This window comes from Belonocnema kinseyi, chromosome 1 (assembly GCF_010883055.1).
Source record: "Belonocnema kinseyi isolate 2016_QV_RU_SX_M_011 chromosome 1, B_treatae_v1, whole genome shotgun sequence".
Lineage (NCBI taxonomy): Eukaryota > Metazoa > Arthropoda > Insecta > Hymenoptera > Cynipidae > Belonocnema > Belonocnema kinseyi.
Window position 1 is genome coordinate 143,578,390 of NC_046657.1, and position 19,305 is coordinate 143,597,694.

A 19,305-nucleotide genomic window follows, 5' to 3' on the forward strand; every position below is an offset into this window, starting at 1 on the left:
TTTCATATTTGTTTTGTTAATTCATTTTAACTGAGAGAAAATTATTATCTTTCCTTGAAAATTAATTTATAAACTGAAAATGTAATTATTCCATTTCTTCTTGAAAACTTATGTTTTTTTTATTATTCAATTATTTTTGGGCGAAGAATTCAATTGTTTTGTGAAAAATTAAACTATTTTTTTAAAAACTAATATTTTTTAGTAGAAAATAATTCTGTTTTGAAAATACATTTCTTTTTTGCTCTGGATTCAACAATTTTGTTACAATTTCGTTTTTTTTTGTTTTAATTAAACTTGTAAAAAAAATTTTTTCTCTTTGCTGAGAATTAATTTTTTAAACTGAAAATGTAACTATTCCATTTTTTGTTTAAAAATTAAATCATTTTGTTAAAAGTTAAGTTCTTGATTTGGAAAATTAACTACTAGCAAAAAATTTACCTTTGTTTTTAGAAATTCAACTGTTTAGTGGAATATTCATGCAATTGAAATTTATTGAATATTCGTACCTTTAGCACAAAATAATGGTCTTATATAAAATATCATCATTTGGGTTGAGGATTTGATAATTTTCTTAAAAAATTCGTGATTTTTTTTTTGTTTGTTAGAAATTAAACTATTGATTCAGAAAGTTAACTACTAGCTAAAAATTAATTTCTTGTTGATAATTTAACACTTTAGTACAAAATTCATGTAATTTATTGAATTTTCGGTTTTTAGCAAAAAATTAATCTTCTTTTTTAGAAATCATCATTTTGGCCGAGAATTTAATCATTTTCTTTTAAATTCGTGTTTTCAGTTAATTTAACCAGTAAAAAATTCATTTTTTTTTGTTGCTGAAAATTAATGTTTTAAACTGAAAATGTAAATAATCTATTTTTGTTAAAAACTGATGTTTTTTTCGTGTCTTGAAAATTTAATTGTTTATGTTTTTCAGTTTTTTTTTGTTGAAAGTTAAATTATCGATTTGGAAATTGAACTACTAGTTAAAAAAATTAACTGTTTTGTTAAAAATTCGATTGTTTAGTCGAAAATTTATTGAATATTCTTTTCTTAGCTGAAAATGAACCCTCTGTTTGGAGAAACCATCATTTTGTTTGAGGGTATAATAACTTTTTTTGTTAAATTCGTGTTTTACAGTTAGTGTTTTTTTTTTAATTCAATTTTTTTTTTTGGGTGGAAAATCTGAATTTTTAGTGGAAAATTCATGCATACTCGTTTTTAGCACAAAATTGATCCTCTTATTTAAAAAGTCATCATTTTGGATGAGGATTTTATCATTTTGTTAAAAATTCTTCTTTTGTTAAAAAGGCTTCTTTACTTTCGGGGGTGGGGGCTGAAGAAAAAACTAATATTCCCCTCGAGAGATGACGGAGGACAAAAAAATATCTCAAAATATTTAACGTACTTTATGAATGATCTCAAAACAAAAAATAAAATAAAATCTACATCTTCTCCACCGAGACCAGTAAGAAGATTGCCCCACTCGCCGCGGCGAAGAAGCAGGAAGCCCGGGAAAATATTTGAAAAAAGGCCACTAAAGGACATTGGAATTCCGACTTTCTGAAGTTTCCCTTTCCTTCTAAAGAATCTAAAGCTCAACAAGAGAGAATGCAGATATATCTTTTTTCCAACGTTGGCTCTTGTATTATTGATTCGTGGTGTACAAGCAATACATTTTTGTGGCTTCACTACCCCTCTCGAATACGCGATCCCCTACTCTGTCTACCTCTCACAGGTGTAAGGAAAAAAAAGAAAAGAGAGGAAAGAAACGGCCGAGTTGCCGAGTCCAAGGTAGTTGTCAATCCGCTGGCGATTCGAATCAGAAATCTCCCGCGATTAAAAAAAAAAACAAAAGCCCAAATCCCACTGGCCCGGTTTGCACGGGGCTGGCGGCGCTGAATGGGCGAGTGATCGGGGGCGCCCGGAATTTCGAAAAAATCTTCGGGACAATGGAGCTGAAGGTGGATGACGAGAACGGAACCGAGAGGCAGTTGTACTTGGTTGGCACACCAAGGGATCCTCTTGTGTCTTCGGGGGCGATGGTGGAAACTGGCGGGTCCGAGGAGATCAACTCTGGAGGAGATCTACAGTCGAGCGCTCTCGTCGGTCTGATGGGAGCGCAATCTTCCTCAGTTTGCTTCCCTGCTAAATTCAGTAAGTGCTCCTCGTTTCCCAGGGTTCTGATTTAATTAGAGAGAGGCTCTCTTTCTCGAGGCCCCGTCTAAGTTGGGGTTGAGCTCAATTAAATTATTGCTAAATGCATTAAGCTGCTGTCGGCCCAGCCCTTTTTAAACAAAGTTAGCACTAATCAGCTCAAGAGATGTGAACCTCTTCCTGCTTTTCCCGAACCGAAGATCAGCCTTCGTTCTGATAGTACAAAAGCTCGTCAGAGTATTCGTTATTACGCGTTATTAGACTCATTAAGCGTTGTAACGTGTGAAGGATAGGGAGTAATGCGGGATCTTACTTAACAAAAAATCATTTTTTGCATTCTGGAATTATTATTATTATTATTTATAATAATATAGGATTTATTCAGTTTGTCCACATTGAAGCTTCTATCTTCCCGGATCCCTCACAGCAATCGGATATTGGATCCATTCCCATGGCCCCTTAACAATTCGATCCGATTTATCTCCCATTTTATTTATTATATTTGAGGAAAATTGGAGCTCAAATGAAACCCTTAAAAAGTGTTTTTGTTTTGGTGTCAAAACGAGGGGAAATTCGGTCCCGTGTTACTCTCTATCCTTCAAGCGTTTAATGCGTAATAAGTGTAATAACGCGTGATACTGCAGACTAACGCATAATAACTATTTTACCAATTTTTTAATAATTTTTATTTCGGCGGCAAAGAAAACGGGTAAATTTTTGACTGAAAAAAATAAATCGACAAAATAGTTGAATTTTAAACTTACAAAGATGAATTTTTACTAGGAGTGTAATTTTTGATCAAAAAACCTGAATTTTCAGCAAAATAGTTGAATTTTCAAAGCAAAAAAATATAGTTTTTTATCCGAAAATGGATTAGTTACATTTTCAGTTTCAGAAATTAATTTTCAGGAAGACACAAAAACCAGAATGGTTTAAACACATTTGAGCAAGAAATGCAATACTTACATTTTCAATTTAAGAAATTAATTTTCGAAAAAAAATTTTAATGCTTAAATTCAACTTAAAAACAATAATTTGTAACAAAATAATTAAATCCTCAAAAAGACGATTTTTTTTAATTCAGCTAAAAATGGAAGTTACATTATCTGTTTCAAAACTTAATTTTAAAAAAATCACCTGTTTGAATTCAAATAATAAACATGAATTTTTAACAAATTAGTTAAATCCGCAACAAAAGTAATGATTTTTCCAAATTAGAGATTAACTTTCGACACAAAAAGACGAATTTTAGCCAAAATAGATCAATTTTCCACAAAACAGTTAAATTTTATACTCAAAAACAAATAATTAAATTTGAAAGAAAAAAAACATTTTCAACCAAAAATGAAACAGTTACATTTTTAATGTATAAAATTAATTTTCAGCAATAAAAAAGGAAGAATTTTCATTTAATTGAATTCAACTGAAAAACACGAATTTTTAACAAAATAATCAAATCCTCAACCAAAGAGTTGAATTTTCAACTCAAAAAAGTATGTTTTTAAATGAGAATAGAATAGTTACATTTTCAATTTAAAAAATTTATTTTCAGGAAGAAAAAATAATAATTTTCAGCTGGTTAAATTCAACTGAAAAAGACGGATTTAAAAAAGAAGATGAAACCACTAACAAAAATGATTCAAACGAAAAAACGTGGACCAAAAATTGAATAGTTAACTTTTCAGTTAAAAAAATTAAATTAAAAAAAAATGAACTGATGGAATTCTACTACAAAAGATGCATTTTCAACAAACTAGTGTATTTCTCAAACAAAATTTTTTCCACACAACAATTTCATTTTTTACCCAAAATCAAATAATTGAATTAAAAAAAAAGTTTTGAGCCAAAAATGTAATAGTTACATTTTTAGTTTGAAAAATTAATTTTCAACTACGAAAAAATCGAATTTTCAGCTGTACGAATTCAACTAAAACACAGAAATTATTAACTAAGTAATTAAATCCTCCACCAGTATGATTTAAAAAACAATTTAAGCCAAAAATGGAAGTTACATTATCAATTTAAAAAATTAATTTTCAATAAAAAATATTTTTAACTGTTTAAATTCAACTAAAAAACATGATTTTTTAACAAAATGGTTGACTCTTCAACAAAAATGATAATTTTTCAAAAAATGAGAATAACTTTCAAATCAAAAATGCAAATTTTCAACAAAATAGATCAATTTTCCACAAAAAAATTTAATTTTCTTCCCAACACCAAATAATAGAATTGGAAACAAAAAATTTTTAACCAAAAATGAAAGTTGCAATTTCAGTTTAAAGATAATCAAATCCTCAACCAAAATGGTTCAAACAAAAAAACTTGAACCAAAAATGGAATAGTTACATTTACAGTTTGAAAAATTAAGTTTCGGAAACAAAAAATAACAAAAAAAGAATTTTCAACTAGTTTAAGTCAACTGAAACACAGAAATTATTAAGTAAATAATTAAGTCCTCCACCAGAATGATTTAAAGAAAAATTTAAGCCAAAAATGGAAGTTACATTATCAATTAAAACAATTAATGTTCAATAAAAAAATGTCTTCAACCGTTTGAATTCAACTAAAAAACATGAATTTTTTACATAATAGTTGAATCCTCAACAAAAATGATGATTTTTCAAAAAAGGAGATTAACTTTCTTCTCAAAAAGGCGAATTTCCATCAAAATAGATCAATTTTCCATAAAACGATTAAATTTTCTCCTTAACACCAAATAATTGAATTAAAAAAAAAACTTAACCAAAAATGAAAGTTAAATTTTCATTTAAAAAAATTAATTTTTAATAAAAAAAAACGAATTTTCAACTAGTTGAATTCAAGCGAAAAACGCTAATTTTTAACAAAATAATAAAATACTCAAACAAGATGATTATTAAAATATTTTTTAAACAAAGTTAGCACTAATCAGCTCAAGAGATAATGAACCTCTTTCTGCTTTTCCCGAACCGAAGATCAGCCTTCGTTCTGATAGTAAAAATAGCTCGTTATTGGACGCATTACGCGTTGTAACGCGTGAAGGATTGGAATTGATGCGGAATCTTATTTCACAAAACATTTTTTTTTTAATTCTGGAATTATTATCATTCATATTATAATGGATATTCTATCCATTTCCATTTCCCATTGGTTCCCACATATATTCAATTTTATTTATTATATTTAAGAAAAAAAATTATTAGGGTAGACAAAAAAAAAGTTTTTTATTTTCAAATAAAACCCTTTTAGAGTCTTTCTTTTGGTGTCAAAACGAAGGGAAATTCAGTCGCAAATTTATTCCCTATCCTTCACGCGTTTAGTGCGTAATAAGTGTAATAACGCATGATAATGCATACTAACGTGTAGTAACAGTTCGTCTATAGACTACGTTACCATTTATTTTGGATTTTTTACCTCTTCGTCTATTCCGACGACGAAGATGACTTTAAATAAATAGTTGCATTTTTAACCAAATTTGAGTTTTTAGGTTTTCAATTTTCAAACAAAAAAGATGAATACTTAACGCAAGATTTAATATCTCTCATTTTATATCAGAATGTTTGAATTTTCAGTCCAAAAGGGCGAATTTGTAGTAAAAGAGTTAAAATTTCGACTAAAAAGATAACAAAATAGTTGAATTATAAACCTACAAAGATGAACTTTCACCATGAGTGTAATTTTTAATCAAGAGAGAAAAAATAATTTTTCAGGGAGAAAAAGACGAATTTTCCATTAATTGAATTCTACTGAAAAACGCGAATTTTTAACACAAAGATTAAAGTCTTAACCAAAAATAATTGAAACAAATGATTTGAACCAAAAATGAAATTGTTACATTTTGATTTTGAAAAATTAAAATTTTAAACAATTATCTATTTAAATTTAAGTAAAAAATAGGATTTTTTAATAAAATAGTTGAATCCTCAACAAAAATTTATGATTTTTCAAAAAAGGATATTAACTTCATTTTCCACCCAAAACCAAATAATTGAATTTAAAAAGTTTTTTAACCAACAATCATTCAGTCACATTTTCAGTAAAAAAAAATTAATTTTCAGCAAAAGAAAATATATTTTCACCTGGTTGAATTCAAATACATACATACAAAACATGAATTTTGAGAAAAAAGTTGAATCCTCAACCAAAATAATAATTTGTCAAAAATGATTAACTTTCTGCTCAAAAAGACCAATTTTCAAAACCAAATAATTGAATTTAAAAAAAAAACACAGTTTTTAACCGAAAATGTAATAGTTAACTTTTCAGTATAAAAAAAATTATTTTCAACAAAAAAAAGAAGATTTGTCAACAAGTAGAATTCAACTTAAAAACAATATTTTTGGCTGAATATTTAAATCCTCTAACAAAATGATTTACAAAAAATTCTAGCAAAAAATGAAAGTTATATTATCAGTTGGAAAGATTAATTCAAATTAAAATTCAACTGAAAAACGTGAATTTTTAATAAAATAGTTAAATCCTTAACAAAAATGATGATTTTTCAAAAAAGGAGATTAACTTTCTGCTCAAAAAGGCGAATTTTCACCAAAGTAGATCAATTTTCACCACAATATTTAAATTTACTACCCAAAACCAAATAACTGATATTGAAAAAAATTAAACAAAAGCCGTTTTTAACCAAAAATGTGATACTTCCATTTTCAGTTTAAAAAATTAATTTTCAACAACAAAAATGAATTTTCAACTAGTTGAATTAAACTGAAAATAGACATTTTTAACTAAATAATTAAATCTTTAACCCAAATTATTTTTAAATAAATTTAAGCCAAAAATGAAATTTAGATTATCAATTAAAACTAATAAATTCCAATAAAAAAGTTTATGTGTTAGAATTCAACTAAAAAAAACAAGAATTTTTACGAAAATAGTTGAAGCCTCAAGAGAAATAATGATTTTTAAAAAAAGCAGAATAATTTGTCGCTCAAAAAGACGATTTTTAACTTAGCATAGATCAATTTTTCACAAAGCAATTAAAATTTCTACTAAAAACTGAAAAATTGAATAAAAAACGAGAAATTTTTAATCAAAAATGAGTTACATTTTTAATTAAAAAAATTAATTTTCAGCAAAAAAAACTAATTTCTAACTGCTTGAATTCAACTGAAAAAATGCTAATTTTCAACAAAGTAATTAAATGCTTCTAATAGTACGAAAGATAATCAAAGTATTCGTTATTACGCGTTATTAGACTCATTGCGCGTTGTAACGCGCGAAGGATAGGGAGTAATGCGGGATCTTATCTAACAAAACATTTTTTTTTCATTCTGGAATTATTATCATTTATAATAATATGCAATTCATTCAATCTGTCCACGTTGACAGTGCTTATCTTGGTGCCGAAACGAGAGGAAATTCATTCACGCGTTTAACGCGAAATAAGTTTAATAACGCGCAATAATGCATACCAACGCGTAATAACTATGTTAAAAATTTTTATATATTTTTTGATCATTTTTATTTCAATGGCAAAGATGAATTTTAAAAATTGGTTAAATTCTGAAAAAAATAGTTGATTTTTAACAAAATTGTTGAATTTATTGAATTTTCACCATGAATGTAATTGTTGATCAAGAGAGCTGAATTTCTAGCAAAGAAATTGAATTTTCAAAGTAGAAAAAAATAATTTTTTAACCGATAATGGAATAGTTACATTTTCAGATTAAAAAATTAATTTTCAGGAAGAAAAAAAGACGAATTTTCAACAGGTTGAATTCAACTGAAATATGTGAATTTTTAACAAAATGATTAAACTCTAGACCAAAATGATTAAAACAAATTTGAACTAAAAATAGAATAATTACACTTTTAGTTTAAGAAATTAATTTTCAAACATAAAAAGAATTTCAGCTGGTTGAATTAAACTTAAAAATAATAATTTTAAACAAAATAATTAAATCCTCAACCAAATTGATTTTTAAACAAGATTCAGCTTCAAATGGAAATTGCATTCTCAGTTTTAAAACTTAATTTTTAAAAAACTCACCTGTTTGAATTCAAATAAAAAACATAAATTTTTAACAAACTAGTTGAATTCTCAACAAAAATAATGATTTTTCAAAAAAGGTGATTAATTTTCGGCTCAAAAAGACGAATTTTAACCAAAATAGATCAATTTTCCACAAAACGATTTCATTTTCTACCCAAAACCAAATAATTGAATTTAAAGAATAATGTAATGGTTACATTTTCAGTTAAAGAATTTTAAATTTCAACAACATCAAGAAATAAGATTTTTCAACTGGTTGGGCTAAATTGAAAAAAACTTGTTAAATAAATAATTAAATCCTCAACGAAAATGATTTTTAAAAGAATTGAGCCAAAATATGAGTTACAATATTAGTTTCAAAACTTAATTTAAAAAAAAAACAATTCACCTGTCTGAATTCAGATAAAAAACATGAATTTTTAAGAAAAAAAATGATTTTTTAAAGAAAGAGATCAACTTACAGTTTAAAAAAAACGAGTTTCAACCAAACTAGATCAATTCTCCACAAAAAAATTATTTATTTATAATACTTTTCAACTGGTTGAACTCAACTAAAAAATAAAAATTGTAAACTAATTAAATAAATCCTCAACCAAAATGTTTTTTAACAAATTGAGCCAAAAATGGAAGTTACATTATCAGTTTCAAAATATAATTACAAAAAAAACAATTCACGTGCTTGAATTTAAATAAAAAACATGAAAAGTTTACATTTTATACCCAAAACCAAATAATTGAATTGAAAAAAAAACATTTTTAACCAAAAATGAAACTTACATTTTCAGTTTAAAAAATTTATTTTCAGCAAGAAAAAAAAATAATGTTCAACAAATTGAATTCAACTGAAAAACACGAATTTCTAACAAAAAATGAAATCCTCAACCAAAGAGTGAAATTTTCAACGAAAAAATATAACTTTTCAATCAAGAATAGAATTTACATTTTCAATTTAAAAAATTAATTTTTAGGAAGAAAAAAGATGAATTTTCAGCTGATCAAATTCAACTGAAAAATTCGGATTAAAACAAAAGTTCAAACTATTAACTAAAATGATTCAAACAAAAAACGTAGACTAAAAATGGAATAGTTAACTTTTCAGGTTGAAAAATTAAGTTTAAAACATATTTCAACTGTTTGAATTCAACTACAAAACATGAGTTTTTAACAAAACAGTTTAATCCTCAACCAAAATGATGATTTGTCAAAAAAGAAGATTAACTATCTGCTCAAGAAGAAGAATTTTCATCAAAATAGATCAATTTTCCACAAAACAATTGCATTTTCTACCCAAAACCCAATAATTAAGAAAAATGTTTAAATACACACAGTTTTTAACCAAAAATGTAATAGTTACATTTTTAGTTTAAAAAATTAATTTTTAAAAACGAAAAAAGCGAATTTTCAGCTGGTCGAATTCTACTAAAAAGCAAATTTATTTAAGTAAATAATTAAATTTTCAAGCAAAATGATTTTTAAAAATTGATCAAAAAATGGAAGTTTTAATTATCAATTAAAAAAATTAGTTTTTAATAAAAAAAAAAATGTTTTAAACTGTTCGAATTCCACTAAAAACATAAATTTCTAACAAAATAGTTAAATCCGCAACAAAAAAGTTGATTTTTCAAAAAGGGACATTAACTTTTTGCTCAAAAGGACCAATTTTCATTAAAATCGATCAATTTTCCACAAAACAATTAAATTTTCTACCCAAAACCAAATAATTAAATTTAAAAAAAACACAGTTTTTAACCAAAAATGTAGTAGTCACATTTTTAGTTAAAAAAATTAATTTACAACGACGAAAACTGTCAATTTTGAGCTGGTCGAATTCAACTGAAGAACAACATTAGTTAAGTAAATAATTAAATCCTCAACCAAAATGATTTTTAAAAAATTGATCCAAAAATGGAATTTGAATTATCAATTTAAAAAATTAATTTGCAATAAAAAACGTTTTAAACTGTTTAAATTCAACTAAGAAACATACATTTTTAACGAGAACAAAAAAGAATATTTTTCTGCTGGTTGAACTCAACTGAGAAACAAAAAATGTGAACTAATTAAATAAATCATCAACCAAAATGATTTTTAAAAAAATTGAGCCAAAAATGGAAGTTACATTATCAGTTTCCAAACATAATTACAAAAAAAAACAATTTACCTGCTTCAATTTAAATAAAAAACATGAATTTTTAACAAAATAGTTGGAGCTTTAACAAAAATAATGATTTTTCAAAAAAGGAGATCAACTTGCGATTTAAAAAGATGATATTTAAAGAAAATAAATCAATTTTTCACAAAACGATTATATTTTATAGCCAAAACCAAATAATTGAATTGAAAAAAACATTTTAACCAAACATGAAACTTACATTTTCAGTCAAAAAAAATTAATAGTCACATTTTTAGTTTAGAAAATTAATTTACAATAACGAAAAAAGCGAATTTTTACCTGGTCGAATTCAACTGAAGAACAACATTTGTTAAGTAAACAATTAAATCCTCAACCAAAATTATTTTAAAAAATTGATCCAAAAATGATATTTAAATTATCAATTTAAAAAATTAATTTTTAATCAAAACTGTTTTAACTGTTTAAATTCAACTAAGAAACATAAATTTTTAACAAAATAGTTTAATCTTAACAAGAATGACGATTTTTTTTTAAAGGAGATTAACTTTTGACTCAAAAAGACGAATTTTAACCAAAATAGATCAATTTCCCATACAACAATTCAATTTTCTACCCATAACTAAACTGGTTAAATTCAACTCTAAAACGCCAATTTTTAACAAAATAATTAAATTCTGCATAAAAATGATAAACAAAAAAAATTTTAAACAAAGTTAGCTCAAGAGATATGAACCTCTTCCTGCTTTTCCCGAACCGCAGATCAGCCTTTTTTCTGATAGTACGAGCGCTCATCAGAGTATTCGTTATTACGCGTTATCACACTCACTACGCGTCGTAACGCGTGAATGATAGGGAGTAATGCGGGATCTTGTTTAACAAAACATAATTTTTTGCATTCTGGAATTATTATCATTTATAATAATCTAGAATTTATTCAGTTTGTCCACATTGAAGCTTTTATCTTTCCGGTTCCCTCGCAGCAATCGGATATTCTATCCATTCTTATTACCCATTACCTATTCGATTTCATTTATCTCTCATTTTATTTATTAGATTTGAGGAAAATTGAATCTTAAATGAAACCCTTAAAAAGTGCTTCGTTTGGTGCCAAAACGAGGGGGAATGCTGCCCTTCACGCGTTTTAACGCGTAATAAGAGTAATTACGCATGATAATACAGTACAGGGTCGTCCAAAAACTACTTTACCAATTTTTTGACATTTTTTACCCCTTCCACTATTTCGACGACAAAGAAGGCTTTTAAAAAATAAATGAATGTTCAACAAAATAGTTGAACTTTTAAACAAATTTCAGTTTTCAAGTTTTCAGTTCTAAAACAAAACAAAATGAATACTTAAAGCAAGATTTAATATTTCTTATTTAATATTATAATGTTTAAATTTTTAATCCAAAAGTATGCATTTTTAATAAAATGCTTACATTTTAAACTAAACAAAAAATAACTCAACAACATAGTTGAATTTTAAACCTACAAAGATGAATTTCTACTATGAGTGTCATTTTTAATCAAGGAAAAAAAAATTAATTTTCAGGAAAAGAATCGAATTTTCAATTAGTTGAATTTAACGACAAGCCATAAATAAAAAAAAATAGTTGAATCCTTAACCAAAATAATGAGTTATCAACAAATAACATTAAATTTGTGCTCAAAAAGATCAATTTTTATAAAAATAAATCATTTTTCGTCAATATATTTAGATTTTGTACCCAAAACCAAATAATTGAATTTAAAAAAAAAAACAGTTTTTAACAAAAAATATAATAGTTACAATTTCGGTTTGAAAAATTAATTTTCAACAACAAAAAAAGATTACTTAACTGATTGGGTTTAACTAAAAAGAAACCATTTTTATGTTAATAATAATACCTCAACCATATAATTTAAAAAAAATTTGAGTCAAAAATGGAAGTTAAAGTATCAGTTTCAAAACTTAATTTAAAAAAAAAGTAAACTGTTTGAATTTAACTAAAAAGCATGAATTTTTAACAAAATAGTTTAATCTTAAACAAAAACAATGTTTTTTCAAAAAAGGAGATCAACTTTCAGCTCAAAAAGGCGAATTTTCATAAAAATAGATCAATTTTCCAGAAAAAATTCAATTTTCTACCTAAAAGCAAATAATTGAATTTTTAAAAAAACGAAGAAAAAAAGGTTTTTAACAAAAAATGAAACAGTTACATTTTCAGTTTAAAAATATAAATTTCCGAAAAAAACGAATTTTCAAATGATGGATTTCAACTGAAAAACGTTAATTTTTAACCTAATATTTAACTTTTAACCAAAATGATTCAAACAAAAAAATTAGAACAAAAATGAAATAGTGACATTTTTATGTTAAAAAGTTGTGTAATAATTTAGTAAGTAACCATTATAATTTTTTTTTAAATGTGAACTAAGAATTGAATATTTACATGAATTTCTAGCAAAATAGGTGAATCTTCAAACAAAATTATGAAAAAAGAGAAGATTGAATTTCTGCTGAAGAAGACGAATTTGTACTAAAATAGACACATTTTCAACAAAACAATCCCCCCCCCCCCCAACCAAGTATGTAATTGAACTTTAAAAAAAAGTTTTAAACCAAAAATAGAATAATTGCATTTTCTCATTGAAATATTAACTGTCAGCAAAAAAAAAAAACGAATTTTCAACTGGTTAGATTCAACTGAAAAACATAAATTTTTAACAAAATAAGTGAATTTTTAACCGAAATCATGATTTATCAAAAACGTTGATTAACTTTCTACTCAACGAGACGAATTTTCCATAAATAAGTAAATTTTCAAAAAAGAATTATTTTCTACAAAAGAAATTGAGTATTTAACAAAATAGATGCATTTTTCAGAAAACAATTAAGTTCTTCAACTAAAAATAATTGAATTATCAAAAAAATAAATAAGTTTTCACCCAAAAATGGAATAATTAAAGTTTTAGTTCAAAAAATTAATTTTTAAACAATAATAATTTTCTATTAGTTAAAATGAATAAATAAAACATATATTTCATAAAATGGTTAAATACAAAGCTAATAAGTTTAATTATCCAAAAAACAGACTAATTTTCTGCCCAAAAAATCGAATTTTCAACAAAATTCATTAATTTTGTGCCCAACAGTAAATAGTTAAATTTTCAGATAAAAAAACTAATTTTCGCCAAATAAAGAAACCGAATTTTTGATTATTTAAATTAACCAAACAAGATGAATTTTCAACAAATAAGTTATTCGTCTGCCAAGTAATTAATTTTGTGAATAAATAGTTTAAACTTTATTTAAGTTATTTATTAGATTAGAATTTTGAAAACTAGATTACTTAAAATTCAAAATTTTTCTAATAAAAATGTTCAAAATTGAATGATTTAAAATTAACAACTTTAAAGTCAAACTTTCTGAAATTGTATAATTTAAAGTCATTATTACATAAAAATGATAATTTAACATTAAAACTGAAGGGACAAAATTGGTTAAGATTACAAAACAAATTCTCGGTCATTTTCACTGTTCAAAATGAAAAAAATGTTTAATTATATGTAAGCCTTTAAAATTCTATTATTCAAAAAAAATCTTTAAATGAAAAGTGTTTTTGAATGATAAACATTAAAAATTAACAAATTTTTACATGGAATTTTGATATTGATTGAATCAAAAATTCATTCAAAACTGAAAACATATTGAGGTTCCAATATTCGTTACTTTTAAAATTTATGATAGTCAAACCCATTAAAATTTCCATTATTTTAGGTAAAATGAAATCGTCACAAAATGCAAATTTTTCCAATTTTGAATGATACTCTCCAATGTTCAATCATATTAAATTAAATTACAAATTTAAAGTTTAGTTTAAACTTGAACATGAAAATTTAAAACTCTAAAATTGTAAAAATTCAAATTTAAAGAAATTATTTAATGACTGAAGTATCTATTTCAGATAATTTAATCCTTATATTTTTTATATTTAACAACACAATTATTATTCATTCTTGACATTTTGAAATAAAATATTTTGCGATTAAAAATTTAAAATTGCACAATTTCATTTCCTTTCAATTCCATTTCTTTAAGTTGACTTTGAAATATTCAATATTTTGGAACATTTTCAAATAAAAAGAACTGAATTTTCAATGCCTAGTTCTAAAATCTTCAAATCTTTAAAGCTTGAATTTAAGAAATTTTCGTCTTTATTTGTCATTGTTTTTAATTTATACTGGAAACACTTAATTCAAAATTATTTAGTTACAAATCAATTTGAAGAAAGAAAACATGCAATTTGCAATTTAGGATGTTCAAACCTAAAATTATTAAATTTAAAATTGACTCAAATTTAAGGCAAACAATTAGGAATATTTAAATCCTGGGTTAAAAAATTTAAATTCCTTTTCATTAAATTCGAAATATTGTACTTTTTTCTAAACTTTACTTAACTGAAAATTTTCTGAGAAATACTTTTTTCGGCGGTCAGAAAAAGATTAAAAGCTATTTGTAACACATAGAGCCTTGAACTCAATTTTTAGACTGACTTTGTAGTGATTCTTTTACTAGGAAAAAAAATATTATCAACGAGCGATTAAAAAAATATCTAACAGGAACATTACGTTTTAATAACATTTTTTAGTTGTAAACGACTTAGAATAATTTAAATTCTTTCAATTTTTCAACAGTCATACCGATTTAATTTCTTGATGATATTTATTTACATTTCAAATAAGTTAATTTAAAAGTAATTTTACCTTGCATTTTTTCAAATTTAATAACTGAGAACTTATCCTTCAAATGTTTGAAATTTCAAATAACCAACTTTCGTAAAAGCTCTTGTCCTGAGAATTGATTAAAACTGAGGACACGAAGTTTCCATAAACTCTAAACGGAGTGTACATACATATTCATCTACATTCTCCTACTTCGACCTTTCCACTTTTTCCTCCACTAAAACCATCATATTCTTTTATCTTCCGTTCCTCTCCTACATCCTTGCTATTTTTGTCCTCCCCTAACACATTTATAACATTCTTTTGCCAGCTTCTTTTATCTTCCGTTCCTCTCCTACACCCTTGCCATTTTCCTCCCCTAAAACCTTTATCATATTGTTTTACTTGCTGCCTTTTTCTTCCGTTGCTCTGTTACATCTTTGCCTTTTTTCCTGTCCTAAAACCTTTATCACATTTTTTGTCAGTTGCTTTTATCTGCCGTTCCTCTCTTACATCCTTCCTATACATTCTCTGATGTTTTCTCTATCCAGTCACGGAATCTGAACTTTCCATTCTCTTTCCTTTCCCAATACACCCCTTGCTTTACCTCCTGTCCCAATCTAAATCTGGCCTTTCCCTGTCTCTTTTTACCGATGCTTTAAAGATTGCTCCAGCCCCCTCTACCATATCCCTGATTCTAACGAACTTCTTTCAATTCTCATCTCTTTAATTCTATTGTCCTGCCCCTCCTTTCTTTTACTTCATTCAATTTCGTTTTGACTAATTCCCACCCCTTTCTCTCCCTTCTTTATCTTACAAGTCCTCTTTCCCTATCTGATGCTTAATTTCTCCCTTTCTGCTTCTGCTCTGACCATATATTTACTCGTCCTCTTCCCTTTCCTTTCACCTTCACAACTCTGCTGCACAGCCTAATATCAGCGAATAAGATAATCATATTCTCCTCCTCCTCTATTTTTGTAACCTTCTTTTCCTGTTCCCTATATTTGTTTTATTACCTCTACTTGTTTTTTTTTATCTTTCCTCTTATATGAACTCTTTGATCTCCATTTGTTTTCAAGGTATATCCCCAGTATTAAAACTCTTCCACTTCTCTTATCCTTACTCCATTACATCTCTTAGTCAATTTCCTTTTCTTTCTTCTCTTTTTCTAAATCTCATTGTCTTTTTTCTTTCTATTTTCCGAACGTATCTCCAGCCTTGCTTTTTTCACTACCATATTTATAAGTACTCCTAATATATTTATGGGCACCCCTCAATCTCCATACTCTATTGCACATTATCCATGCACATTCCTTTAATTCTTTCTTCTTATACTTCCAGAATTTATTGGAAATCTCATCTATCCTAATGCCTTTTCATCTTTAATTATTCTTCACACCTTGATTATTCCCTTGTGTTCTCTTCCTCGTTTCTTTCTCTAACATCTTTTTCTCCATTTCTAACTTTCTTCTCTAACTCTCCTAGCAATTCATAAAATATTTTTTCTAGGCTACCATTTTAATATCCTGCTTTACTCTTTTCCTTCTTGTCTCTGTCTACTTACTACCATTCAAATCTCTTCATCCTGGCATTCTGTGCCTCTTCTTCAAACTTCTTTTCCTCTTCTTTTTGTTATCACACATTTCAGTATACTCCTCTATAACATTCTGCTCTACTTCTATTTTCTGTTCACCATTTTCTTAATTTCTTACTCACTTCCTTCTTTTCTCTAAGTTCCTCTTCCCATAAACTCTACCCCGGCAATAACTAATTAATTTTGTCTTGGGTCTTTACACTTTTTCCCTTTTTGAAATCGCAATTGGTCCGTTGGCAACCGACCACTCTAAAAATACAAAAATACAGTGTTAATTAATTTGAAATGATGGGAAATAAAGGATGGGGCCGTAGGTAAATTGAGGGAAGAGTGTGGAAAATAAGAAAGGGGAAGTGGCGGAAATGAAAGGAGGGGTAGTACGTGGAAGTGAATGATAATATCTTAAGGGGAAATATGAGAAGTGGGGGTTTATAAGGAGTCGAAGTAGGGGAAATTAGGGGAAGGGAAATAGAGCGAATTATTACCAGCGGGAGGAATAGAAAAGTATGGAAGAAAGGATAGGGAAATTACGGGAAGTGACGGATAATTGTGTAGGAAGGAGTGGGGAAGTAGGAAAGGGTGAATACGAATTGTAGGGGAAGTGAGCGAAAATGGTAGAGGGAGGAGTGGGAAAGAGAGAAGTGAGAGAAGGGATAGTAGCGTGGGAAAGTGGGAAGAGGGGAATTATGGTAAAATAGGGGGATGGGGAAAAGGAGGGGGTAGATTTTGGAATATTCATTCAATTCAAACATATAAAATCGACCTCATTTTTCAGCATACGATTACTCTCCCAGTCCGATAAGTGAAGAGCGTCAAACTTCAGGAAGTTTAGGAAAACGAAAGCAGCGCAGGTATCGAACCACTTTCACAAATTTCCAACTTGAGGAACTTGAACGTGCCTTTCAGAAAACCCATTATCCAGACGTCTTTTTCAGAGAAGAGCTTGCACTTCGGATTCAACTCACGGAGGCTCGAGTTCAGGTAAAAGCTAATATTGAAACTTTTTCAAAAAGAGTTTTAAAAATAATTCTCTACTTTTTTCACTATTAAGGTGTGGTTTCAAAATAGACGAGCAAAATGGAGGAAGCAGGAAAAACAATGTAAAGGAAATCACTTAGGTCCTCACATGGGTGCGAATGATTGTCAGGAGGTCCAACAACAGCAACACCAACAACAACATCAGCAACAACAAGATCACCTTTTATTAGAACCTCCACTAGGAAGTCCACCTCCGATTTACCTTGGCATGGAATGGGCTGGATTTTCGCCTTATACTAATAACTCCACATCTCCTCTAATAGTCAATGGCATGAACAAACCACAAGATGCAGACGATAGTCCACTTTTAGACCCGGACCTGCTGCAGTTGAAATCGCCTCGATCTTAATTGCTATGAGTAACAAAATTAATAAAAAATCTTAATTTGAGGCGTGATGTTCCTTTCACTAGGGTGTTTGTATTATCAGTAAAATATTTATTATAATAGAAGTAATAATTAAATTCATGTGTAGATATTAATAAATCGAATGGATATTGATGTTGTAGGCTTATTGACTTATTCTTTGTCTTTATTAAGTTTGAAATCGTGTATTCTGTACATTCTGTAACTGTGAGAGAGGAATTCGCATAAACAACTTCAAGGTTATTTCTTATCTCAATTAAGTATTTCACGTAAACACTTTCAAGGTTATTTTTTGGATTGTTCGCGTTTTTCTTATAACTATATATATAGAGCGGTAGAAGATGCAAGGGCAAGTAAAAAATATGACCTTGAATGTGTTTACGCGAATTACTAAATTGAGATAATAAATAACTTCGAAGTTTTTTACGCAAATTGGTCTATAACAATTTTGGAATGTGATTTTGTGACGTCATCGGGACACTTCGGGAAAATTCTACAAAATTAGCACACTGAAAAAAAAATTGTTCTTGAATCAAGTAAATGTTACTTGATTTAAGTCAATCGCAGGTACGAATGGGGACAATAGAACATGAGTTAATGCCAAATAAATACTTGCTACCGTATGCTTGGAACAAGCGTACATTTTCTTAATCTGAGAAAATGTATTCTTAGATAGAATATCGCATTTTTTTATTCTAAAACTTTATTGTGTTACTTCATATAGAGATGTATTCAAATGCAGAACATAGTTCACTTCCAAGAAATCATTTCTGATACACTTCAAGAATATATTTTCTTAATATAAGAATATAAAGGATCGGCTCAATAGAATGAGCCTCAACTGAACACTATTTCTCAATGAAAAAAAATTATTTTCGAAATTATTGTTATATAATCTTCATTTTTTAAATAATTAAAACACGTAATTCTCGCACACTGTTACTTACAAATATAATCGCACGCTTAATCTCTTTGAAAAATCGCACTCCACGAGGATTCGAACCCTACCTAAACTACCTAAACTAGTGTCCTAACCGCGCACTCTACCGACTCCGCTATCGAAGCACTTGGATCTCGGTGACAAAATGTCGAGTAAGAATTTCAAAGCAGTGTCGTACGAAGTCGTATGGTGAGCCTCAACCATCTTCAAACTAAACGTTGTGGAACTCAATGTTTCTTTTAAGAAAACATCTTTCTGATGATACTTGAAAATTTTCGAAAGACTCTAACATACGAGGGTAGTTCAATAAGTCCTTAGAATGAAGTATAAAAACAATTTTTTTTGGGTAATTTTTTTTTTATTTTTCAACATAATCTCCTTGGAGCTC

The 19,305-nt window shown here is 27.4% G+C and overlaps 1 protein-coding gene across 2 annotated transcripts; it reads left to right on the top strand.

The window, feature by feature from the left end:
- Positions 1 to 1,797: 1,797 nt before the first annotated feature.
- Positions 1,798 to 18,059, top strand: LOC117168508 (homeobox protein ARX-like). 2 transcript variants are annotated; one of them, XM_033354241.1, is made up of 4 exons: positions 1,798 to 2,154; positions 17,351 to 17,426; positions 17,511 to 17,556; positions 17,627 to 18,059. In XM_033354241.1, exons 1-4 carry the CDS (start codon positions 1,950 to 1,952, stop codon positions 17,960 to 17,962), a joined length of 663 nt encoding a protein of 220 aa, XP_033210132.1. In that variant the 5' UTR covers positions 1,798 to 1,949; the 3' UTR covers positions 17,963 to 18,059. The 2 variants fall into 2 exon arrangements, with proteins under 2 accessions (XP_033210132.1, XP_033210123.1); XM_033354232.1 differs by having other exon boundaries at positions 17,351 to 17,556.
- The last annotated feature ends 1,246 nt before the right edge of the window (positions 18,060 to 19,305 follow it).

Excerpts from the sequence above, each read along its gene's own strand:
- LOC117168508 (XM_033354232.1), top strand. The coding sequence starts at position 1,950 with ATGGAGCTGAAGGTGGATGACGAGAACGGAACCGAGAGGCAGTTGTAC. Across the intron at positions 2,155-17,350 it reads TTGCTTCCCTGCTAAATTCA|CATACGATTACTCTCCCAGT; the intron begins GTAAGTGCTCCT and ends CTCATTTTTCAG. Across the intron at positions 17,557-17,626 it reads TCACGGAGGCTCGAGTTCAG|GTGTGGTTTCAAAATAGACG; the intron begins GTAAAAGCTAAT and ends TTCACTATTAAG.